The following is a 21,643-nucleotide window of genomic DNA, read 5'->3' on the forward strand; positions in this document are numbered from 1 at the left end:
AAAAAACACGAAGGGAGTATTATATCTTACTCAAAGTTCAGTGAACTCGTGTGTATTTAATTTGTGGAGTTATTATTATAATGCTTGAGCTGATGATCGATTAAGCAATGAATGTTACTCCTGACAAACTAGTGGAAACAAAATAGGTTTCCTTAATCACAATCTATTCAAATTGTTTCCATTCCACTAGGATACCAAACATATAGTAAGGGTAACGTTTATCATTACCCTTTTTTCCTACTTATTTGAATCCTTTCGGTTTCATTTACGAGGTTTATACCAAACACCTCCTAAAATTTTATGATCTTGATTTTCTTGTCTTCCTATTTTTTCATTTTGGATAAAAAAAAGTTGGAAAAATGAAAATTAAAAATCCAACTTTTGTTCGGTCTTCTCTTAAAAATCCAACCTTCATAACCCACCTGCTTATTTAAAGATCCATTACCTGTTGATGACCGATTTTTGTAAGTTATATGCGCCTTGTTAGCTAATAATAGGTCAATTATCTTTTTAATTATTAAAAACACAAAAATAATTAAAAGAAAAAGAAAAAAAATCCAAATCCCCTTTTACACCACCACCACCTTCTCCTGCCACCACCGCCACCTTTCCCTGCCACTACTCCCTCTCCCCCTCTCTCCCCTGCGCGGCCACCGCCCATCGGAACCCAACCCACACGCCACCAACAAAAACGCACAGCCCACTGGAACCCAACGCATACCACCACCACCTTCCCCTGCCACCAACACACACGCCCAACCACCAACAAAAACGCAGAGACACCAACTCCACCGCTCAGCCACCAACTCCACCTCCACGCCACCAACACACACGCCCAGTAGTCTGGTCCTCCACCATTTTAGGTTGAATACAGGATTGATTTCATCAAAATTAATCTCAGTAGTCTGGTCCTCCACGAAACCCATGAAACCCCCTTCCTCCGTCCATTAAATCGCAACCCATTAAACCCCCTTCCACGAAACACGACCACCTAACCCATGAAACCGAACTAGCATGAAAATACCCACCCACAGACAACCTTTGATGGCTTTGAAACCGACCATCCAAGAATCAAAATCGTCGCCGAAAAACGTCGGAATGTCACGAAATTGATGCGGTGGTACATAGAGGAGAGGGAAAGTCATTAGAGGTGTATTTTGGGATCAGGGTTGGGTATCAGAGCAGCAGGGGGGTCGCACCGTGGGTTTCGAGGCGGCAGGTGGTGGGTTGTTTCCGTTTTATGGTGGGTTGTTGGGGTTGTTTCCAGTTTTGTGGTTGGTTGTTGTGGTGGCGAAATTGGTGGATTGATGGGTTGTTTTTGTTTATTAGGAGAGAGGAGAGAGAAAGAGGAGGAGTGAGAAGAGAAATTAAGAGATAAAAAAAAAACTTTTTAACCTGTTTAATAGGTTAAAGGTCAAACGAATCAGTTGGAGAAGGTGGGGTATAAAGGTTGTGTTTGTAGCATTTTTTGGATAACCCGAAAGGGGGGTATGGATTCCCGCGGGAGACAGATCTGGGATGCAACACTCGTACGGCCTAATTACCTGCAAAACAACGGATCTCCGATGTGCCGGAGATTCTCCTGCGACGATCAAGTTAGTGACCGGAAAACGAAATTTTAGAGAGAGAAAGTAGATAGAAGTGAGAGCATATTTTGGGCATTGTACCTTTGGGAATTGTGTATCCTCCTCTTCCATCATGAAATGATGGGGGTATTTATAAGGAAGTGGGAGATCGTGCTCCTAGTATTTCATAACCTAGGAAGATTGACTGCCCTATACGTGGTTGACACGTGTATTAGGGTTTCTTTTATGCTAGGCATGTTTCCTTAATGGGCTTTGAGCCCTTCATTTTCTTATATCTCTCTTTAGGCTACGTGTCATGCTCTTATTGACATTTATTTAGCTGAGCAGGATGCCACGTGTCGGCTTATAATTGGGCCACTTTTTGGCCTCTCATTTGTCTATAAAAAGGGGTAAAAATACCCCTAAATAGGTTGGATTTTTATAAGATTAATGGAAGGTTGGATTTTTATAGAAAGACCATACAAAGGTTGGATTTTTAGATTCCATTTTACCAAAAAAGTTTTAGATTTAATTGGAGTGAACTTATTTTTATTCCTATAAAAAAAATTATAAAAAAAAAGAGAGAGAGAGCTTATTTTTATTGAACTAGAAAAACATAGATAAAACTGATGATTTTACTGTAATCTTATGGCTTTTGACTACAATTATTATTATTTTTTTTTTAATGGAAGGCTAAGATTATTTATTTTTGATTTATTTTTAATTAAAAATATTTTTTAATTATTTTAAATATATTTTTATCTTCCAAAAATTATTTTTAATATTTTTGAAATTCTGAAAATAAAAAAAATGTGTATAATAATAAAAAAAATAATTTTTTATTTAAAAATAAATCGAAAAACAAAAAAACTTAGGGTTCGTTTGGCATTGCTGTGGTTTTCTGTTTTTTAGTTTTTAGTTTTTAAAAAGTATATGATATATGTCCGATAATGAATGAAAAAATATTTAAACTTATTAAAATCATAATAATTTTGAAAACTGACAAGAGAAAAGTGGAAACACCTTTTTCTTGTTTTCTGTTTTTGTTTTATGATTTTTGGTTTTCAAAAAAACAGGAAACTAAAAACAAAAAATGATGTCAAACAAGTCCTCAACTGTCCATTTAAAAAAATTGTAGTAGTCAAAAGTAGACTACATTAGAATTGATAAAAACCAATAATAAAAAAAAAAAAAAAAAAAAAGCAAATAATTTTAATTTCCTACTTTCCTAGTAGTTTAATTGAATAATAGCAGGAATGCATGCAGCCATGCATACCGTGTTCAATGGAGTAGAAGACTTGGAAGTATATAATTATAGAGTACGTTGACGGTAGTACATGACTCGTATTTTCTTTGTCTGCTGACCCCGATAAATGAGTTGATGACTTTCTATCAATAATAATGCTGATCTTTGTGTCTACCTCCTTAGCTACGGTAGTATGGGCACTACGGTGTACTTTTTCTGAATCTAAAGTCCATGCATAGTTTTGCACCTTATGTAAAGTGGATTTTTCTCACCCACTAGTTTTCTTCCATTTTATATACAAAGATAGTAAGATACTACTATACGGGTGTGTTTGGTAAAAAACTTTTTAAAGAGCTTTTAGCTTATTTTGTCCAATTAGATGTTTGACCAATTAAAAAAGCTAATTTGGGTGTTTGATATATAGCTTATTAAAAGAGTTTTTTGGGCTCAAAAAACTCTTTTAGAAAAAGCTCATTATAAGAGATTTTTAAAATTAGCTTATTGTACAATTAACTTTTTGTTTCTTAAATACACTAAAACAGCAAACAATTAAAAGCTATTTACCAAACATTTTTATACAATCAGCTAATTATAACCAGCTAGTCAATCCAGCTACTATAACCAGCTAGTTAAACCAGCTATTATAACCAGCTACCAGCTAATTACCAAACAGGGACATCACCTTAATACAATCCTTAACATATGTAGTTAAATTGGGCAAAAAGATTATTTGTAAATGGATGAAATTAATATTATGGATTTTTTTTTTCAAGACAAAGTAAACCATTCATATAATTGACACATACATCTATATAATTTAAGAAAAGTAAAGATGTAGTATGTATTCTAGGTTTCCAAAACCCAAATCATAACATCCCTATGATTCTCCAAAATGAAAACTAAAATTATAGTTATGAAAATAAAAATCGCACATAATCAACATTTATTAAAAAGATGGGAAATTTTAGAAATGCAATATCACTAAATTTTTGTTCTATTCACCTTAATTTTTTACTAAACAAATATTTTTATTAAAATCAAATAATTTTTCACTTAATTTAAATAATTTTATTACACTTAAAATTACTTTTACTGAATATAAAAAATTGATAATTTTTGGTCTTTAGATAGCCACAAGGCGCTTGATGAGATCAGGATGGAAAGTCTAACCACTTGAGCTATCTCTAACTCTCATAAAAAATTGATAGTCAATGTTATATACATCATATATTGACATCAAATTACTATGATGTCAAAAAAAAAAAATACAAATTATTATTTGGTAGGTGAAGTGGAGTACTACTTAGGAGATTGTAATATGCTCTCTCTCTCTCTCTCTCTCTCTCTCTCTCTCTCTCTCTCTCTCTCTATATATATATATATATATATATATATATATATATATATATATATAAAATACGGAGTAAAAATTAAAGAGTTATGCATCATCAAGACATCAATAGATACATGTATTGAATATTGTCAGATGCTATATTTATAGACTATTAAGAAAATAAGAATCATGCTATTAAATTACAAAGTATTCATTTTTTTTAAGGAATTACAAAGTATTCATTGTGTCTTGATAACAACTTTTTATTTTAAAAGAAAAAAATAATAAATTAGATATAATTAGTGTAGGATTTATTTATTTTTATTTATTTATTTATTTATTTATTTATTTTATCTTAAAAGGGTGGTATTTAAAATTTAGTCTGACATAATCTTAAATTTTAGTGTCTAGTCGGGCTTGGTGATGCCTTGATCTCTTAATCTAACAGAGTTTGTGCACAGTTGTTACCTTGATTGCATAAAAAGGATGGAGTTAATAAGTAATTTAAATGAACAATGAAGTGAGACTTTATTGTATGAACAAAAGCCAAGCTTCTACAAAACCATCATAATCTTGACCAATAATCACGGGTCTTCATTGATTGCTCCATAAGATGGGGTACTTAGTTACCCTCTTCGAAGGTAATCTCTTGAGTCTTGACTATGATAGACCACGCATTTGAACATTCTATATTTGTATTCTTTACCGCGTCTTTGTACTACAACTTATGTGCTTATATAAGTGCACATTGATACGCATACTACGCTACCAAGCCTATTCTACTTCTTGAAATAATTCATATATATCAAACTTAGTTATGAATCTCATTTTTGCCTCTCTAGTCATTTTGTTTATCCATTTCTTAATCCTGTTTTACACCGTCTTGCCTACAAATAATGTAGACCGTGTTGCCCTCTTAGCAATTAAATCCGAAATTAGTGAGGACCCTCGAGGGGTTTTGAGCTCTTGGAATAACTCCGTCCCTCACTGTCAATGGTCGGGTGTTATTTGTGGTGTTAAGCATCCACATCGAGTAGTTGAATTAGATCTTGCAAACAACGGTTTGGTGGGAACTTTATCACCTTATGTAGGCAACTTGAGTTTCCTTCATTATCTCCGCTTGTCCAATAATGCTTTTAGAGGCTACATTCCACCTCAAATTGGCCATCTACTTAGATTAAGGTCTCTAGTATTAGGAGTAAACTCCTTTGAAGGTGAAATCCCGGGCAACATATCTCGCTGCCTGAGACTGAGGAAGATAAGTCTTGCCCATAACTATCTTACCGGAGCCATCCCACCTCAATTTGGTCTTCTAACCAACTTAGAGCAGTTAGCAATCGAGAGTAACCAACTCACCGGTGACCTACTCAACACGGTTGTTATCAATATGACATCCTTGCAAATGTTATCTGCACCCTATAATTCGTTCCAAGGAAGCATTCCAGACAACATTGGAGTACTCCAAAATTTAACATACATCGCCCTTGCACAAAATATGATTTCAGGTAATATTCCTCCTTTATACAATTTATCATCTCTTCGAGTCTTTGATTTGGAGTTGAATCGACTCCAAGGAACTCTTCCATTAGATATCGGATTTAGTCTTCCTCAACTCACTTATTTCAAAATAAATGGGAATTCCTTCCATGGTCATGTTCCAATATCACTTTCAAACCTTACTCATCTTGAGGAACTAAGTATATATTCTAACAATTTCACGGGAAAATTCATGTTTAGTGCTAGAAACATGCCTGGTCTTAGGTGGCTAGATATTGCAGATAACTATTTGGGAACAAGAGAAGCTGATGACTTAAGTTTTTTACAAACGCTTGCTAATTGTAGCCAATTGAAACTTCTAGGATGTGCCAATAACAACTTTGGAGGAGTCCTACCTCATTATCTTGGCAACTTGTCAAGTAGTCTAACTGAAGTATCTTTTGGTAGAAATCAAATTATAGGAAGTATTCCAACGGGGTTATTTAACCTCATTAACTTGAAGCGACTAGATTTAGAACACAATCATTTGTCCGGAAACCTTCCACCACAAATCGGAAAGCTAAGAAATTTAGAAGCCTTTTACTGTGATAACAATCATCTTATTGGCAAGATTCCATTTTCATTGGGAAATTTGTCACGGTTGAGTCAGCTCTATTTGGACAAGAATAGCTTCAAAGGGATCATACCCTCGAGTCTAGGAGAGTTAGGGAATTTATTGTATCTATCTCTTTCACAAAACAACCTTAGTGGATTTGTTCCTCCTCAACTATTCGACGCGACTTCAATGTTGGTCGAGCTACATTTAGATCATAACAATCTACAAGGAATTATCCCTATGGAGATTGAGCAATTGAAGAATTTAGTTTGGTTGGATTTGTCAGAAAATGGATTTTATGGGGAGCTTCCTATAGGCTTGAGTAGTTGCATTGGCCTTATTGAGCTAGACTTGGGAGGAAACTTTTTTAGTGGATCTATCCCCAAATCTTTTAAGTCTTTAGCCAGTATGAGTACTATGAATCTCTCTCATAATAAGTTGTCTGGTCCAATTCCAAGTTTCTTGGCAAATTTCTCCTTGATAAAACTGGATTTGTCTTTCAATAATTTTGAGGGAAAGATCCCTAAAGAAGGGGTTTTTGCAAATATTAGTGCATTCTCAATTCTTGGGAATAACAAGCTTTGTGGAGGGATTCCAGAGCTTCACTTGCCAACATGTCCTCTCTATCCTACACCGAAAAGAAAGAAGGGTAAATTGTCAGTAGTTGTGATTGTGATCATTGCGGTAGCTTCTCTGGTTGTGGGTGTGTCCATATTGTCATTAGTGTACTTCCTACTTGGCTCAAGGCGGATACAAAATAAAAAATCTGGAGGATCAGAGTTGAACATGGTAGAGCCCTTTTCAAAAGTGTCTTATCACATGCTGCTCAAAGCAACTGACAGATTTTCGGAAGCTAATTTACTTGGTGCGGGTCGTTTTGGGTCTGTTTTCAAAGGAGTCCTTGATCCAGAGAGTAACATGGTTGTGGCTGTTAAAGTTATCAGTCTTGAACAAAGAGGAGCTACCAAAAGTTTCATGGCCGAGTGTGAAGCATTAAGAAGTATCCGACATAGGAACCTTCTTGAAATTGTCACTGTTTGCTCGAGTACTGACTTTCAAGGCAACGATTTCAAGGCTTTGGTGTATGAGTTCATGACAAATGGAAGTCTACATCAATGGATTCACACGGATCCAAATTTGAGAACCCTAAGTCTACTTGAAAGGGTAGAGATTGCAATTGATGTGGCGAGTGCTCTGGATTATCTGCACAATGATTGTGCTGAACCTATCATTCATTGCGACCTAAAACCAAGTAACATTCTGCTCGACAATGACATGGTTGCTCATGTTGGGGACTTTGGGTTGGCAAGGTTTCATTTACGTGCAAGTGAAAATAACAGTAGCTCTGTTGCAGTCAAGGGAACAGTTGGATATGCCGCTCCAGGTAAGAACAAAACAATGACACAATTCCAATAGGTTCAATCTTCATTTTGTCTTTAATTTTTTTAACAAGTGTATATTTTCTCTGCTTTGATGATAATTTTTTAACAGAGTATGGTGTGGGAAGCATGGTTTCTAAGAAAGGTGACGTATACAGTTACGGCATTGTGTTGTTAGAGTTGATGACTTCCAAAAATCCCACTGATAGGATGTTCGAAGGAGGTTTAGACCTGCATACTTATGCTAAATCAGCAACATTATCGCCTAATCAATTGATAAACATCATTGACCCAAGGCTCTTAGATGATGGCACTGATAATGCTAGTGAAGGAAATGATGGCGAACTTTTGGCAGAGAATGAAAGGAAAATGAAGTGCATAAGGTCTGTGGTTGAAATCGGAGTGAAATGTTCAGTAGAGTCACCACAAGATCGAATGAAGATCGAAGACGCTATCGGAGAGTTACAAGTAACAAGGGATGTTCTGCTTAAAGAGCTACATATCATCCGTGCAAGGCACATTAGGTACATACTATTTACATTAGATTTAATTGTACCTAATGGAGGCATCACTGTATAAATTAGTTTCTTTACTGATTTTTCTAAGCTCTTTCAGGGATGTTGCCGGTTAAACAAGGTATATGACTAATCTAAGACAAGTAGATATTGATTCAAAGTAAGTATATTGTTTCATATTCAATATATTACGGAGTACTTCTTAAATTTTATTCGAAGGCAAGATATATTATGTTCGAGATTATAATTTCAAAAAATGAGTATACATTATTTTCTGATTATGAAAAATAATCAACTATGAAATACTAATATAAGTGATTATCCAGGTCCATCAGTATCAAGCGCATATAAAATCCAGTCCATGCTATGTTTAGCAGCTAAAAGAGAAGTTCAATTACCGGCCTATCACAATATTATCCAGCCAAAGACAACAAGATCATATTAATGGTTGTTCGTAGTTGCTAGTTTTAATTTCTGTTTCTGAAGTGAAGTCTATGCTTTGTACTATTATTTATAAATTGAATAAAGATATTAGAGAGTAATTATTAATTCGAAGTATCTATATTAGCTATGTTTTTTTTCCCTTACTAACAAAAAGAAGATAGTTATAAGATTAAAAATTTTACTTACATCTTCTGATGGGTGTGCAGCCTTTGATACATTAAAGTTAAATGTATGATCAAAGGACTGATGATTATTGAGTTGAATGATTCAAAGTTTTCTTTTTTTTTTTTTTTTTTTTTTTTTTTTAAATAGGTGTCGCAATACTAAAAACAAATATTATCTACGCAGTATTTGTTTTCGTCTGCATTTACTTGAATTGGACGATCGAGTAATCACCCAATCAGCTCACTGTGTAAAAAATGAGAATAAGAAAAATAAAATTAGGAAATTTTGACAATTACCACCTTCTGTTATGTCCATTTTAACAATTACCACCTTCTATTTTTCTTTTTGAAAATTACCACCTTCTATTTTCAAAAACATCAAAAGTTACTACCTTCTTGCCTCTCAACTACCACGTGACATCATTTTGGGCTCATTCTTTCCCTTTCCTCCCTATTTCTCTCCCATTTCTCTTCATAACTCGATTCTTACCTTCTCATTCACTTATTTTCCCCCAAAAATTCAGAAACTCTTCAATTCACTCCTCCAAATCAAAATTAAAGGAAAATTATTGGTGGTTTGGGGAAAAAAAAGTGAAAGGGGAGATGAGAATCCAAATAGGAATGAGAAATGTGAGGGAAATAGGGAGGAAAGGGAAAGAATTGACCCAAAATGACGTCACGTGCTAGTTGGGGGGCAAGAAGGTGGTAACTTTTGATGTTTTTGAAAATAGAAGGTGGTAATTTTCAAAAAAAAAAAAATAAAAGGTGGTAATTGTCAAAATTTCCATAAAATTATACTCTATAACTTCTATTCTTGAAAAGACAATCCAACAGCATGCAAGTTCGTGTGATAATTTTTCCAATTAATCCATTAATTTTAATTTTTTTTAGTAAATTAATTGATAATAGTTGAATTAATCCACTAATTGCACTTACGTAAGGCATTTTCTCTAACCTTTTCCCTAAATTATCTAATCAATTGATTAATTAACATCATGTTTTCTTTATTTTTTTCAAATAATATTTAATATTATAATTAAAAAAAAATATTATAAGTTCAACTATATAAGTGAAGTACATTATGGGCCAAATTGGCTAGAGACATAGTGTCGTGAAAACCACGCTTAAAAGTTAAAACTGTTAAAGTTACTCGTAATTGCCAAACGGGGCCCATGAGGCACATTCAGGCCATTCAAAATATTACCAATGGACCATCTGACCATCTTAGGTGAGAATGCACATTAAAGATGGGATTATTAGACAATAATTCAAAACTAAATAATTAACAGCGAATCGGTCAAAGATGGAATCATTAAAATAAAGTTTTCTTATTTTATAAAGGAAAATGCTATACATAGCCCTAAGGGTTACATATAAGCATTTAATTTACTCTTGAAAATTGTTTAAATTTAGAAAATCATGACAAAAACACACTAATTACACCGATCTGCGCGTGTTTTTGTCATGAATTCCTAACTTTATACATTTTTCAAGATTAAATTCAATGCTTATATATAGCCCTAAGGGCTATGTATAGCATTACCCTTTTATAAAATGAATGATTTTACCGCATTCGTTTGAAAAATGATTACCATATTAGTTTAATGATATATAATATTATCGGTTCTTTTTTTCACGTTATAAAATGGTCACAATTACTCTTACAATATCTACAATGTAAATATAAATTTTGAAAATTTTAATTCAACGTAAAATAAATATTTTTTGAGAAACTATAAAATAAGAATAAAAATTACATAAATGAAACTAAAAATTTAATTAACCAAAAAAAAAAAGTTGATACTACTAAGTAGTACCATTAATAAAGTAATATAATTAACTATTGGCAAAAAAATATGTCAATTTCAAAAGACTACTATAAAATTTCACTATATAATTTCAAAAAACTACTGTAAAATTTCACTATATAAGGGTTTTTTTTGTAGATATATATTCATTCACTTTCAAGATTGAACTGTAGTATATACTTGTAGAGTTGTATAAACTATAAAGGCAAAAGCAAGGTTTAAATCAGTCAATTAACAATAAGTGAAATTTCACTGATAACTGGAAAAAGTGATCAACCATTCGGTTATGTTAGAGTAATTTGTGATTTTTTTTTAAAAAAATAAAATAAAAATTTAACATCATTTCCATTTTTGAGCACATTAATTACATGCTACTTAGAAGTTGGCACATACGGACATATAATAGACGAATTGTAAAAGTATGCTAATAAATTCTGAATAAAACAAGAAGAAATTGGTCTATATGTGTGTGTGACTTTGTCCAAGTATTAGCTTAAAAGGAACCATATAGACGTATAGTCGTGTCTAATAGAGTATTTGTAATAGATGGTCGTCTCTTCGGCTCTTCCTCAAACCTTTCTTAATTATCTTGTACGATGAGTTTTTATAATTTGTTTGATGCCACCACATACCTGATTAATGAACCTACTTTGTCAACAATAATTTAGACTTTGTTATATTCACCTTATTTTTACTTTTTTTTTTTTTTTTTTTTTTAAGATAATATGTTACAGTAACATATATTCAATTTTAGAAAAATAATGACTATAAATAAATCCACCTTTTTTAATGTCATACACGTGACGGATGGTGGCAAATTCTTGATCATTCTCATTTAGGGATATCAGCAAGCAACCAACCAATGCATGGTATATATTTTAAGTGATTTAAGCATTCTCTGAAAAACATAGCTACATTAAAGTATCACTCATTAGGCTTTGTCGTTTTTTATAATGGAAAACAAGTTTTTGAAAAAAATGATCGATTCTCTATGAAAAATAATTTGAAGGAAATACACAATTGTAAAAATAATTTTTTTTCGTTTGTTTCCTTACAAGATAGAGGAAAAGGAATATCAGGGTCGGCTCTAGCCCCGTTTTGAGGGGCCCCACATTTTTTTTATTATAAAAGTCTAATTTATATATATAAAAATCTAAATAATAAAACAAAGCATAAATTGAGATGTATTCTCTCATTTTCTAACCCCTCAATTTTTATAATTGTATCCCTTAAATTTCTTTAGTATACTTAGCTTTCAATCTTTCATGACTTTTACTTTTATTATAAAGCATAAGAATGAAAATAACATGTTAAAAAGAAAAATTGTCAAAAAAAAAAAAAAAATACTGTAAAACCTTTCAGCAATCCGTCAAAAATAAGTCAACTTTTTTATTATTTTTAAATATATATTACAACTTTTAGAGGATTTTTATTTAGAACAAGATATTTTACCTACAACCTTAATGACCGGTTAACATTTTATTTAATTTTTTAATAAATTCGTTAAATAGTTTAATTAAAACTTAAAGTAATTCTTTCTTAAAATAATTCTTTCTTCTTTTCAAAAAAAAAAATAATAATTATTTCTTAAAAAAAATTTGAATAATTTTTTTTAGAAAAAAAAAACCCTCCACCAACCACCTACAAATTCTGAAATAGATCTGATTCACACTAATTTATTATGGACTGCCAATATTAGAGACAACATGATTGTTTTGTTAATAATAATAATAAAAAAAAAGTCACTATATTAAAATAAAGGTTATGTTAAAATAAAAGTTAGCGTGTCATAAGCTATAAGAGGTTAATTAACTTTTTTGATAAAATTTTTAATACAATGGTCAATATAAATAATAAACACCACTATGTTAAAATTAGGTCACTATTCAACATAATGTCGTGCTTTAAGTTTATAATAACATTAAAGGTCACACAAGTTTTTAAAAAGGTTACTATGTTAAAAATAAGGTTATTACGTAGTATATTAAAATTAAGGGCCACTATGTTGAATATAATGGCAGTTACGTGTGTTTTAACCTTATGTCCACAATAATATTATTGTGGACCAGGTCCACGCAAGAATTTCTGCCAGCCACCACTCCCCCTTCCCTTCCCCCCGACGCCGACACTAATCCCCTCCCCCTTGTCACACGTCGCCCCTCTCCCTCTTCCCCTGAACGATTGAACCAGTAAACCCCCTCCCCGAAACCTCCTTCCGTCCCCAACGAACTCTAAAACTATCCCCCCCCCCCCACTATCGAAAAAACTCTAACCAAACCTCCCCCACCATTGCTAGGGTTTCGGTTAGGGTTTTCGAAGGTAGGGGATGGGTTTTAGAGGGTTTTGTTAGCAGATGATTCTCCAAAATGAAAACTAAAATTATAAATATGTAAGTACAAATCGCACATAATCAACGTTTATAAAAAAGTTGGGAAATTTTAAAACTGCAATATCACTAAATTCCTATTCTATTCACCTTAATTTCACTAAATTAAATAATTTTATTAAAATTAAATTATTTTACTAAATATAAATACTTTTAATTAACTTATATTAATTTTATTGAATATAAAAAAGTGATAGTCATTTTGTATACACTTGAAATAAATTTTCATAAACTCTTAATAATTGACCATCTTAGGCTCTTAGCAATATAATTAAAGTCACGAGTCTGTGGATTGCCGTGTGATTTAGTGCTTGCAAGGCGTCAATCTTGACTTGGATAGTTCCCCACTTCCCCGGACATGTAAATTTCTATCCAAAAAAATTAGTATTACTGTCTTCCTGTCCTACGTTTTATATAATGTAGTATATATATGTGAGCATATTAACTCATAAACATACTACACAAATAATATCACCTTATTATTTATTTCCTGGAAATCATGTAAGAGTGCCATGAGTCCCACATTCAGTTTGGTATTCGTTTTTGTTACTCATTTCTTAAGCCTTTCCAATCCGTCTTGCCTAATAGTGTTGAGCGTGTTGCCCTCTTAGAGATTAAGTCACAAATAACCCATGACCCTCATGGAGTTTTAGACTCTTGGAATGAATCCCTTCCTATTTGTGAATGGCATGGTGTCTTTTGTGGCACCAAGCATCCACATCGAGTCGTTCGCTTACATCTTCCAAACTACAATTTGGTGGGAACCCTATCACCTTATGTAGGCAACTTAAGCTTCCTTCATTTTGCCAAATTATTTATGAGAGAATGAGTTGAATTGTATTGATGATCTTGGCTAATATTTATAGCCTACAAAAGATAACCTACAAAAGATAACTTACACAATATAAACTCTATCATATAAACTTCTATAAATCTATCTTAGAATATCACTAAGATATATTATTATCCTAAATATATTATCATAAGATCTATATGGAAAATATATCACAATAATATATTTTCCTATATTCCTAACATCTAGATTTATACAACAATAGTTTTAGAGGCCACATACCACCTCAAATTGGCAATCTAGTAAAGTTAAGGGTCCTATTCTTAGAGGATAACAGTTTTGAAAGCCAAATACCATCAAATATATCTCGTTGCTCGAATCTGGAGGTCCTCTACCTAGAAAAAAACCATCTTTCTGGAATTATTCCATCTCAACTTGGCCTCCTGTCCAACTTGACAGATTTATCACTTTCTAGCAACCAACTTGAGGGTGATCTCCTCAACAAGGTAGTCATAAATATGACTTCCTTGCAGATGCTATCTGCATCTAGCAATCCTTTTCACGGAAGCATTCCAGACAGCATTGGAGCAACACACAAATATCTACGCTATTTCGCTATAAGTAATTGTAGTATTTCAGGTACTATTCCTCCTTCATTTTACAATCTTTCTCAGCTCCATAAGGTTGGTTTAGCATTTAATCAACTCCAAGGAACTCTTCCCTTGGATATTGGGGTTAATCTTCCTAAACTCACCGAGTTCATCATATCTGAAAATTTCTTCCATGGAAAGCTCCCAGTCTCTCTTGCAAACCTCACCCATCTGGTAATATTTGGTGTCTCCTCTAACAATTTTATAGGTAACATGTTTAGTGGTAGAAATATGCCCAATTTGGCAATCTTAGAGATTGCGCATAATAAATTGGGGACAGGAAAAGCAAATGACTTAGATTTTCTACAAACTCTTGTTAACTGCAGTAATCTACAAGAGTTGGAGTGTGGTGATAATAATTTTGGTGGGATGCTACCGGATTCTTTAGGTAACTTGTCCACAACCATCACTTCATTAGATTTTCAGCAAAATAAAATTTATGGAAGCATTCCATCAGGGCTATTTAACCTCATCAACTTAAGGATTTTGGATCTGGAAAGTAATCAATTGAGTGGACATATTTCATCTCAAATCGAAAAGCTAACAAAATTATATACATTTGACATTCACAAAAATTATTTCACCGGTAAACTTCCTTTTTCATTGGGAAATTTATCACTTTTGAGTGTGTTATATGCTGACAACAATAGATTTGAAGGTTCAATACCCGCGAGTCTAGGAAATTGTACAAATTTAGTGCATTTAGCACTTTTACAAAACAACCTCAGAGGAGCTATCCCTCCACAACTATTCCATACTTCTTCGATGTTAGTCGACCTACTCTTGGCCGGCAATCAATTAAAAGGAACCATCCCGGCTGAAATTGGGCAACTGAATAATTTAGTGAATTTGGGTGTATCAAAAAATGCTTTATCCGGAGAGTTCCCTACCACCCTTAGTAGTTGCACTAGCCTTGTTACATTTAGTGTGCGAGGGAACTTATTCACTGGATCTATTCCTCCATCTTTCAAGTCATTAACAAGTTTGAATTTTGTAGATCTTTCTCATAATAAGTTGTCTGGCACAATTCCTCAATTTTTGGCCAACTTTTCATTGTTCTTACTGGATTTATCATGTAATAACTTTGAGGGAGAGGTTCCCAAAAATGGAGTTTTTGCAAATCAAACTGGTTTGATAATTCTTGGGAATAGCAAACTTTGTGGTGGAATTCCTGAGCTCCATTTGCCAACATGTCCACCAAGTCCTACTACAAAAAGAAAGAGGGGAAAATTGTCTGTTGCTATGAATGTTATCATAGCGGTAGCTTCTTTGATTGTTGCTGTGTCGATAGTGTCGTTTGTATACTTTCTACTTCGTTCAAGGAGGAAACAGAACAAGTTGTCTCGTGGATCAGAGTTGAACTTGGTAGAGCCCTTTTCAAAAGTATCTTATGATATACTGCTCAAAGCAACTGACAGATTTTCGGAAGCTAATTTACTTGGTGCGGGTCGTTTTGGGTCTGTTTTCAAAGGAGTCCTTGTGATGCAAGTCTAAGCATGGAGAACTTCAAAGATTTGCTTATCATGCATCAAGAAAGTTTATCCCTAAACATTGATTCAAGCCAAGCATTGCATGGACACTTTCTTGGATATCAAAGCAAAGCCACGGTTTGCTTAGTGGCTTTTCTTGGAGTCTAGTTCACTTTCTTGAACTTTCTTGAATTTTCTTTACTTAGATTTTGCTTACAAGTTTTTACCTTTCACTTGAAAGGGTTTTTCTTGGTTCAAGCATTAGGATCTTTAATCTTTATTTAATTCTTTAATTTTTATTTATTTATTTAGTTGCTTTAAAAATCAGTTAGTTAGCAAAATAAATCAGTTTGGTGTATGCTTGTGCGCCAAGGTGCTTGCTCTTCAAGCAAGTTAGAATTCTAGTTTAATTAGGATTGAATTAGGGACTTGTCCTAATCTTCCTAGGTAAACTAAGTCTTATAAATAGGGCTGTAAACACACAAATAAATATATAGAGATTAATATTCAGATTTATTTCTTAAGTTGCATACTTGAGTTTTTGTTGATTGCGATCAATTGCTGTTTTGCTTGTTTTAGTTAAAACATTCGTTTGGATTGATTAATTAGGTGGATTCTTAATTGATTAATCTTAGTTTTTGTTTAATTCTTGGTGGATTTCCTGTATAGAATTAGACTTAAACATATCCCTTGTGTTTTGTTGATTTTCGGATCAATAATTCACATCATCTTTGGTATCAGAGCCGGTTTGCGCAACTTCGGGAAAAATTAAACTGGGAACAATTGGCTGGGAATTTTTACGTGATTCTTTTTGCATTGAACTCTAAAAACGTCCAGCTATCACCATATAAAATTTCATAATTTTTAGTTGAGTAACGAGCTCTACACAGCCTCAAACATTTGGTGTTTGTGCACTGATTTGCGGTTGGGAGTCCGGCTTTTCTGTTGCCTAGTTTTCCTTCAAGATTCGATCTTTTAATCAAGATTTTTGCATGAACTGACTTGGTTTGTGTAGGAATCATGAGTGACGAGGAGGTTCCACAAGTTCCAAGGGGATTAACCTTAGAACAAGCTCAAAACCTTAGAAGAGATAGGCGAATTGACGAGTTGGCAGCAAGGATGGATGAGATATTAAAAAGGCTTGATACTCTTGCTGGAGATTCTTCAAGGAAAGGGAATTCTAACCCTAATTCTGGTTCAAGTGAGGAAGAACAACCAAGGAGGAACCCAAGGAGGCCACGAAATAATTATTCCTCAAGTGATGAATCACCAAGGCCTAGGAGGAGAGATCGACCAAAAGATGATGATAGGAACCTTAGATTAGATCTTCCCGAATTCAATGGGAGTATGAATGAACCTGAAAAATACCTTGAGTGGATTAGAAGGGCCGAGACACTATTTGATTACAAGGAGTATGATGAAAGGAAAAGATGCAAATTGGCTGAATTGAAACTGACCGGTTATGCTAGTCTTTGGTATGATAATCTAAAGAAGAAGAGGCATAAGGAGGGGCGTGCAAGAATCTCAACTTGGGAACAACTCAAGAAGCACATGAAAAAAAGGTTCGTACCTAGTGATTATATTCAAGATGTTTATCTTAAGATGCAACTTTTTAAACAAAATTCTATGACTGTTGAGAATTATATTGGTGAATTTGAAAAGTTATGCATGCTATGTGGCTTAGAAGAGATAGTTGAGCATAAGATTGCTAGATTTATTTCGGGGTTGAATGATAATATTGCTGAAAAAGTTGAATTGCAACAATATTGGTCCTTTGATGATGTTTGCAAGGTAGCTTTGAAAGTTGAAAAACAGATAAAGGGGAAGAAAGGGACGTACACTAAGCCCTTTGTAAAAGGTTTCACTAAACCTTTTGAGAAGAACAGCTTGGAGAAAAGTGGTTCTAGCTCGAACTACAAGGAGACTAAATCAAAATTTGAAGCTCCTAAAAAGCTTGTTGAAGATAGGAAGTGCTTCAAGTGTGGTAGTGTTGGTCACATTGCAACTAATTGTCCATCAAAAAGAGTAATGACTGCTCAAGAGTGGGAACAAGAACAAGCTAAGTGTGAGCAAGGTAGTGACTATGAAGAAAAGAACGAAGAGGAAAACTTTGAAGAAGAGGAGGGGCATATTGACGAAATTGATCCCGAGACTCATGGTCAAAGTTTGGTTCTAAGAAGGGCACTACACTCTAAAACCGTACCTATGGAAAACAATCAAAGGGAGAAAATCTTTCTTACAAGGTGCAAGGTAGAAGATAGGTTGTGTGACATGATCATAGACACGGGGAGTTGCACTAATGTGGTATCTACTACTTTGGTAGACAAATTGAAGTGGCCAACTACTGAACATCCAAGCCCTTATAAGCTTCATTGGCTTAATAATTCGAGTGATGTTAAGGTAACTAAACAAGCCTTAATCTCCTTTTCAATTGGTAAATTTCATGATAAAGTTTTGTGTGATGTTTGTCCTATGGATGCTTGTCATATACTATTAGGCCGTCCTTGGCAATATGATAGATTTGTGAAGTTTGATGGAAGAACTAATGTGTATGTTGTGAGAAAAGGAGAAAAAGAGAGACCGGTTGCTTTAAAACCTTTGATAAGCAACAAGTCTTCTAATGTTACCTCTAATTCGAAGAGTTCTTATTTGATTAGTGAGAGGGAATTAGAAAAAGAGATTTGCAGCAACAATGTGGTATATATACTTGTTTCTAATGAGATTCGAATTGATCAAGATAAACATGCAAAGAGGTCGTATGAATTGGAATCTGTTTTAGAAGAATTCAAGGATGTCTTTCCTAAGGAATTACCTCCGGGACTACCTCCTATTCGTGGGATAGAGCATCAAATTGACTTGATTCCGGGAGCACCATTACCTAATAAGGCAGCCTATAGACAACGGGAACTTATTGTGGGATTGCCGAGAACACAACGGGGGAAAGACTCTATTATGGTTGTTGTGGATAGGTTCTCTAAGATGGCTCATTTTGTTCCTTGTCACAAAGTGGATGATGCTATGAAAGTGGCGGAATTATACTTCAAAGAGATTGTTAGATTGCATGGAATTCCGAAAACTATTGTGAGTGATCGAGATACAAAGTTCATGAGTTTCTTTTGGAAGTCGTTATGGAAGCTTGTGGGAACTAAATTGCTCTTTAGTACATCTTACCATCCACAAACTGATGGACAAACCGAGGTTACTAATCGTACTCTTGGTGCGCTTTTGCGTGGGTTAGTGAGTAAGACACAAAAGGATTGGGACATCAAGTTAGCTCATGCGGAGTTTGCTTATAATAGATCACCTACATATGCTACCAAACATAGTCCTTTTGAGGTAGTCTATGGAGTGAATCCGAAACTACCAATTGATCTTGTTCCATTCCCTAAGGGTGAGTTAATTCACAAAGATGCCGAGTCTAAGTTGAAAAGTATGCTGAAATTACATGCTCAAGTTCGAACAAGAATAGAGAAAGTAAATGACATGTACAAAGCTAGAGCAAACAAGCATAGAAAGCAACAAGGTTACAATGTTGGAGACTTGGTATGGTTACATTTGAGAAAGGAAAGATTTCCAGGAAAACGCAAGAATAAGTTGATGCCTAGAAGTGAAGGTCCTTTCAAGATTATTGAGAAGATCAATGACAATGCTTATAAGTTAGAACTTCCGGGAGAATATGGAGTTAGTGCTACATTCAATGTTGGCGATTTGGCTAAGTATATTCCTGATGAAGAACTTCGAGATTTGAGGACAAATTCTTTCGAAGAAGAGGAGGATGATGCAAGTCTAAGCATGGAGAACTTCAAAGATTTGCTTATCATGCATCAAGAAAGTTTATCCCTAAACATTGATTCAAGCCAAGCATTGCATGGACACTTTCTTGGATATCAAAGCAAAGCCACGGTTTGCTTAGTGGCTTTTCTTGGAGTCTAGTTCACTTTCTTGAACTTTCTTGAATTTTCTTTACTTAGATTTTGCTTACAAGTTTTTACCTTTCACTTGAAAGGGTTTTTCTTGGTTCAAGCATTAGGATCTTTAATCTTTATTTAATTCTTTAATTTTTATTTATTTATTTAGTTGCTTTAAAAATCAGTTAGTTAGCAAAATAAATCAGTTTGGTGTATGCTTGTGCGCCAAGGTGCTTGCTCTTCAAGCAAGTTAGAATTCTAGTTTAATTAGGATTGAATTAGGGACTTGTCCTAATCTTCCTAGGTAAACTAAGTCTTATAAATAGGGCTGTAAACACACAAATAAATATATAGAGATTAATATTCAGATTTATTTCTTAAGTTGCATACTTGAGTTTTTGTTGATTGCGATCAATTGCTGTTTTGCTTGTTTTAGTTAAAACATTCGTTTGGATTGATTAATTAGGTGGATTCTTAATTGATTAATCTTAGTTTTTGTTTAATTCTTGGTGGATTTCCTGTATAGAATTAGACTTAAACATATCCCTTGTGTTTTGTTGATTTTCGGATCAATAATTCACATCACCTTGATCCAGAGAGTAACATGGTTGTGGCTGTTAAAGTCATCAGCCTTGAACAGAGAGGAGCTACCAAAAGTTTCATGGCCGAGTGTGAAGCACTAAGAAGTATCCGTCATAGGAACCTTCTTAAGGTCGTCACTGTTTGCTCGAGTACTGACTTTCAAGGCAATGATTTCAAGGCTTTGGTGTATGAGTACATGACAAATGGAAGACTTCATCAATGGATTCATACGGATCCAAATTTGAGAACCCTAAGTCTTCTTCAAAGGGTAGAGATTGCAATTGATGTGGCGAGTGCACTGAATTATCTGCACAATGATTGTGATGAACCTATCATTCATTGCGACCTAAAACCAAGTAACATTCTTCTCAACGATGACATGGTTGCTCATGTTGGGGACTTTGGGTTGGCAAGGTATCATTTGCGTGCAACTACAAATAACAGTAGCTCTGTTGCTGTCAAAGGAACAGTTGGATATGCAGCTCCAGGTAATAACAAAACAATGACACAATTCCAACATGTTCAATTTCATTTTGTTTCTTTTAACAAGTGTATATTTTCTCTGCTTTGATGATAATTTTTTAACAGAGTATGGTGTGGGAAGCGTGGTTTCTAAGGAAGGTGATGTATACAGTTACGGCATTGTGTTGTTAGAGTTGATGACTTCCAAAAATCCCACTGATACGATGTTCGAAGGAGGTTTAGACCTGCATAATTATGATAAATCAGCAACATTATTGCCTAATCAATTGATAAACATCATTGACCCAAAGCTCTTAGATGATGGCGCGAATGATGCAGGTGAAGGAAATGAAGGCGAACTTTTGGCAGAAAATGAAAGGAAAATGAAGTGCATAAAGTCTGTGGTTGAAATTGGAGTGAAATGTTCAGTAGAGTCACCACAAGATCGAATGAAGATCGAAGATGCCATCGGAGAGTTACAAGGAACAAGGGATATTCTTCTTAAAGAACTACATATCATCCGTGCAAAGCACATTAGGTACATACTATTTACATGAGCTAGATTTAATTGTCTCGTATCACTATATTTCATCCTTTACTGATTTTTCTAAGCTCTTTCAGGGATATTGCTGGTTAAACATGGTATATGACTAATCTGAGGCATAGGCAGAAAATTGATTCAGAGTAAGTTTTTTGGTTCAACTGTCAAATTATTATTTCGTGTAATGTATTCAAAGGCAAGATGTATAAAATTCAACTGTCCATTATTTTCTGATTGTGGGAAAAATAAACTTTGATAAACTAATTGATTTTCCAGGTCCAGCAGTATCAAGCATGTACAATATAT

General features: G+C 34.0%; 1 protein-coding gene and 1 pseudogene across 2 annotated transcripts; both read left to right on the forward strand.

Annotated features, from left to right (window-relative positions):
• Positions 1-4,928: 4,928 nt before the first annotated feature.
• On the forward strand, positions 4,929-8,685 carry LOC145624232 (uncharacterized). Of its 2 annotated transcripts, none has more exons than XM_081677240.1 (4): positions 4,929-7,620; positions 7,728-8,139; positions 8,231-8,290; positions 8,457-8,685. In XM_081677240.1, exons 1-3 carry the CDS (start codon positions 4,962-4,964, stop codon positions 8,244-8,246), a joined length of 3,087 nt encoding a protein of 1,028 aa, XP_081533366.1. In that variant the 5' UTR covers positions 4,929-4,961; the 3' UTR covers positions 8,247-8,290; positions 8,457-8,685. The 2 variants fall into 2 exon arrangements, with proteins under 2 accessions (XP_081533366.1, XP_081533373.1); XM_081677247.1 differs by having other exon boundaries at positions 8,231-8,251.
• A 4,759-nt stretch (positions 8,686-13,444) lies between these two features.
• LOC145637685 (uncharacterized) lies at positions 13,445-21,433 on the forward strand (annotated as a pseudogene).
• Positions 21,434-21,643: the final 210 nt, after the last annotated feature.

This window comes from Chenopodium album, chromosome 1 (assembly GCF_948465745.1).
Source record: "Chenopodium album chromosome 1, dcCheAlbu1.1, whole genome shotgun sequence".
Classification (NCBI taxonomy): Eukaryota; Viridiplantae; Streptophyta; class Magnoliopsida; order Caryophyllales; family Amaranthaceae; genus Chenopodium; species Chenopodium album.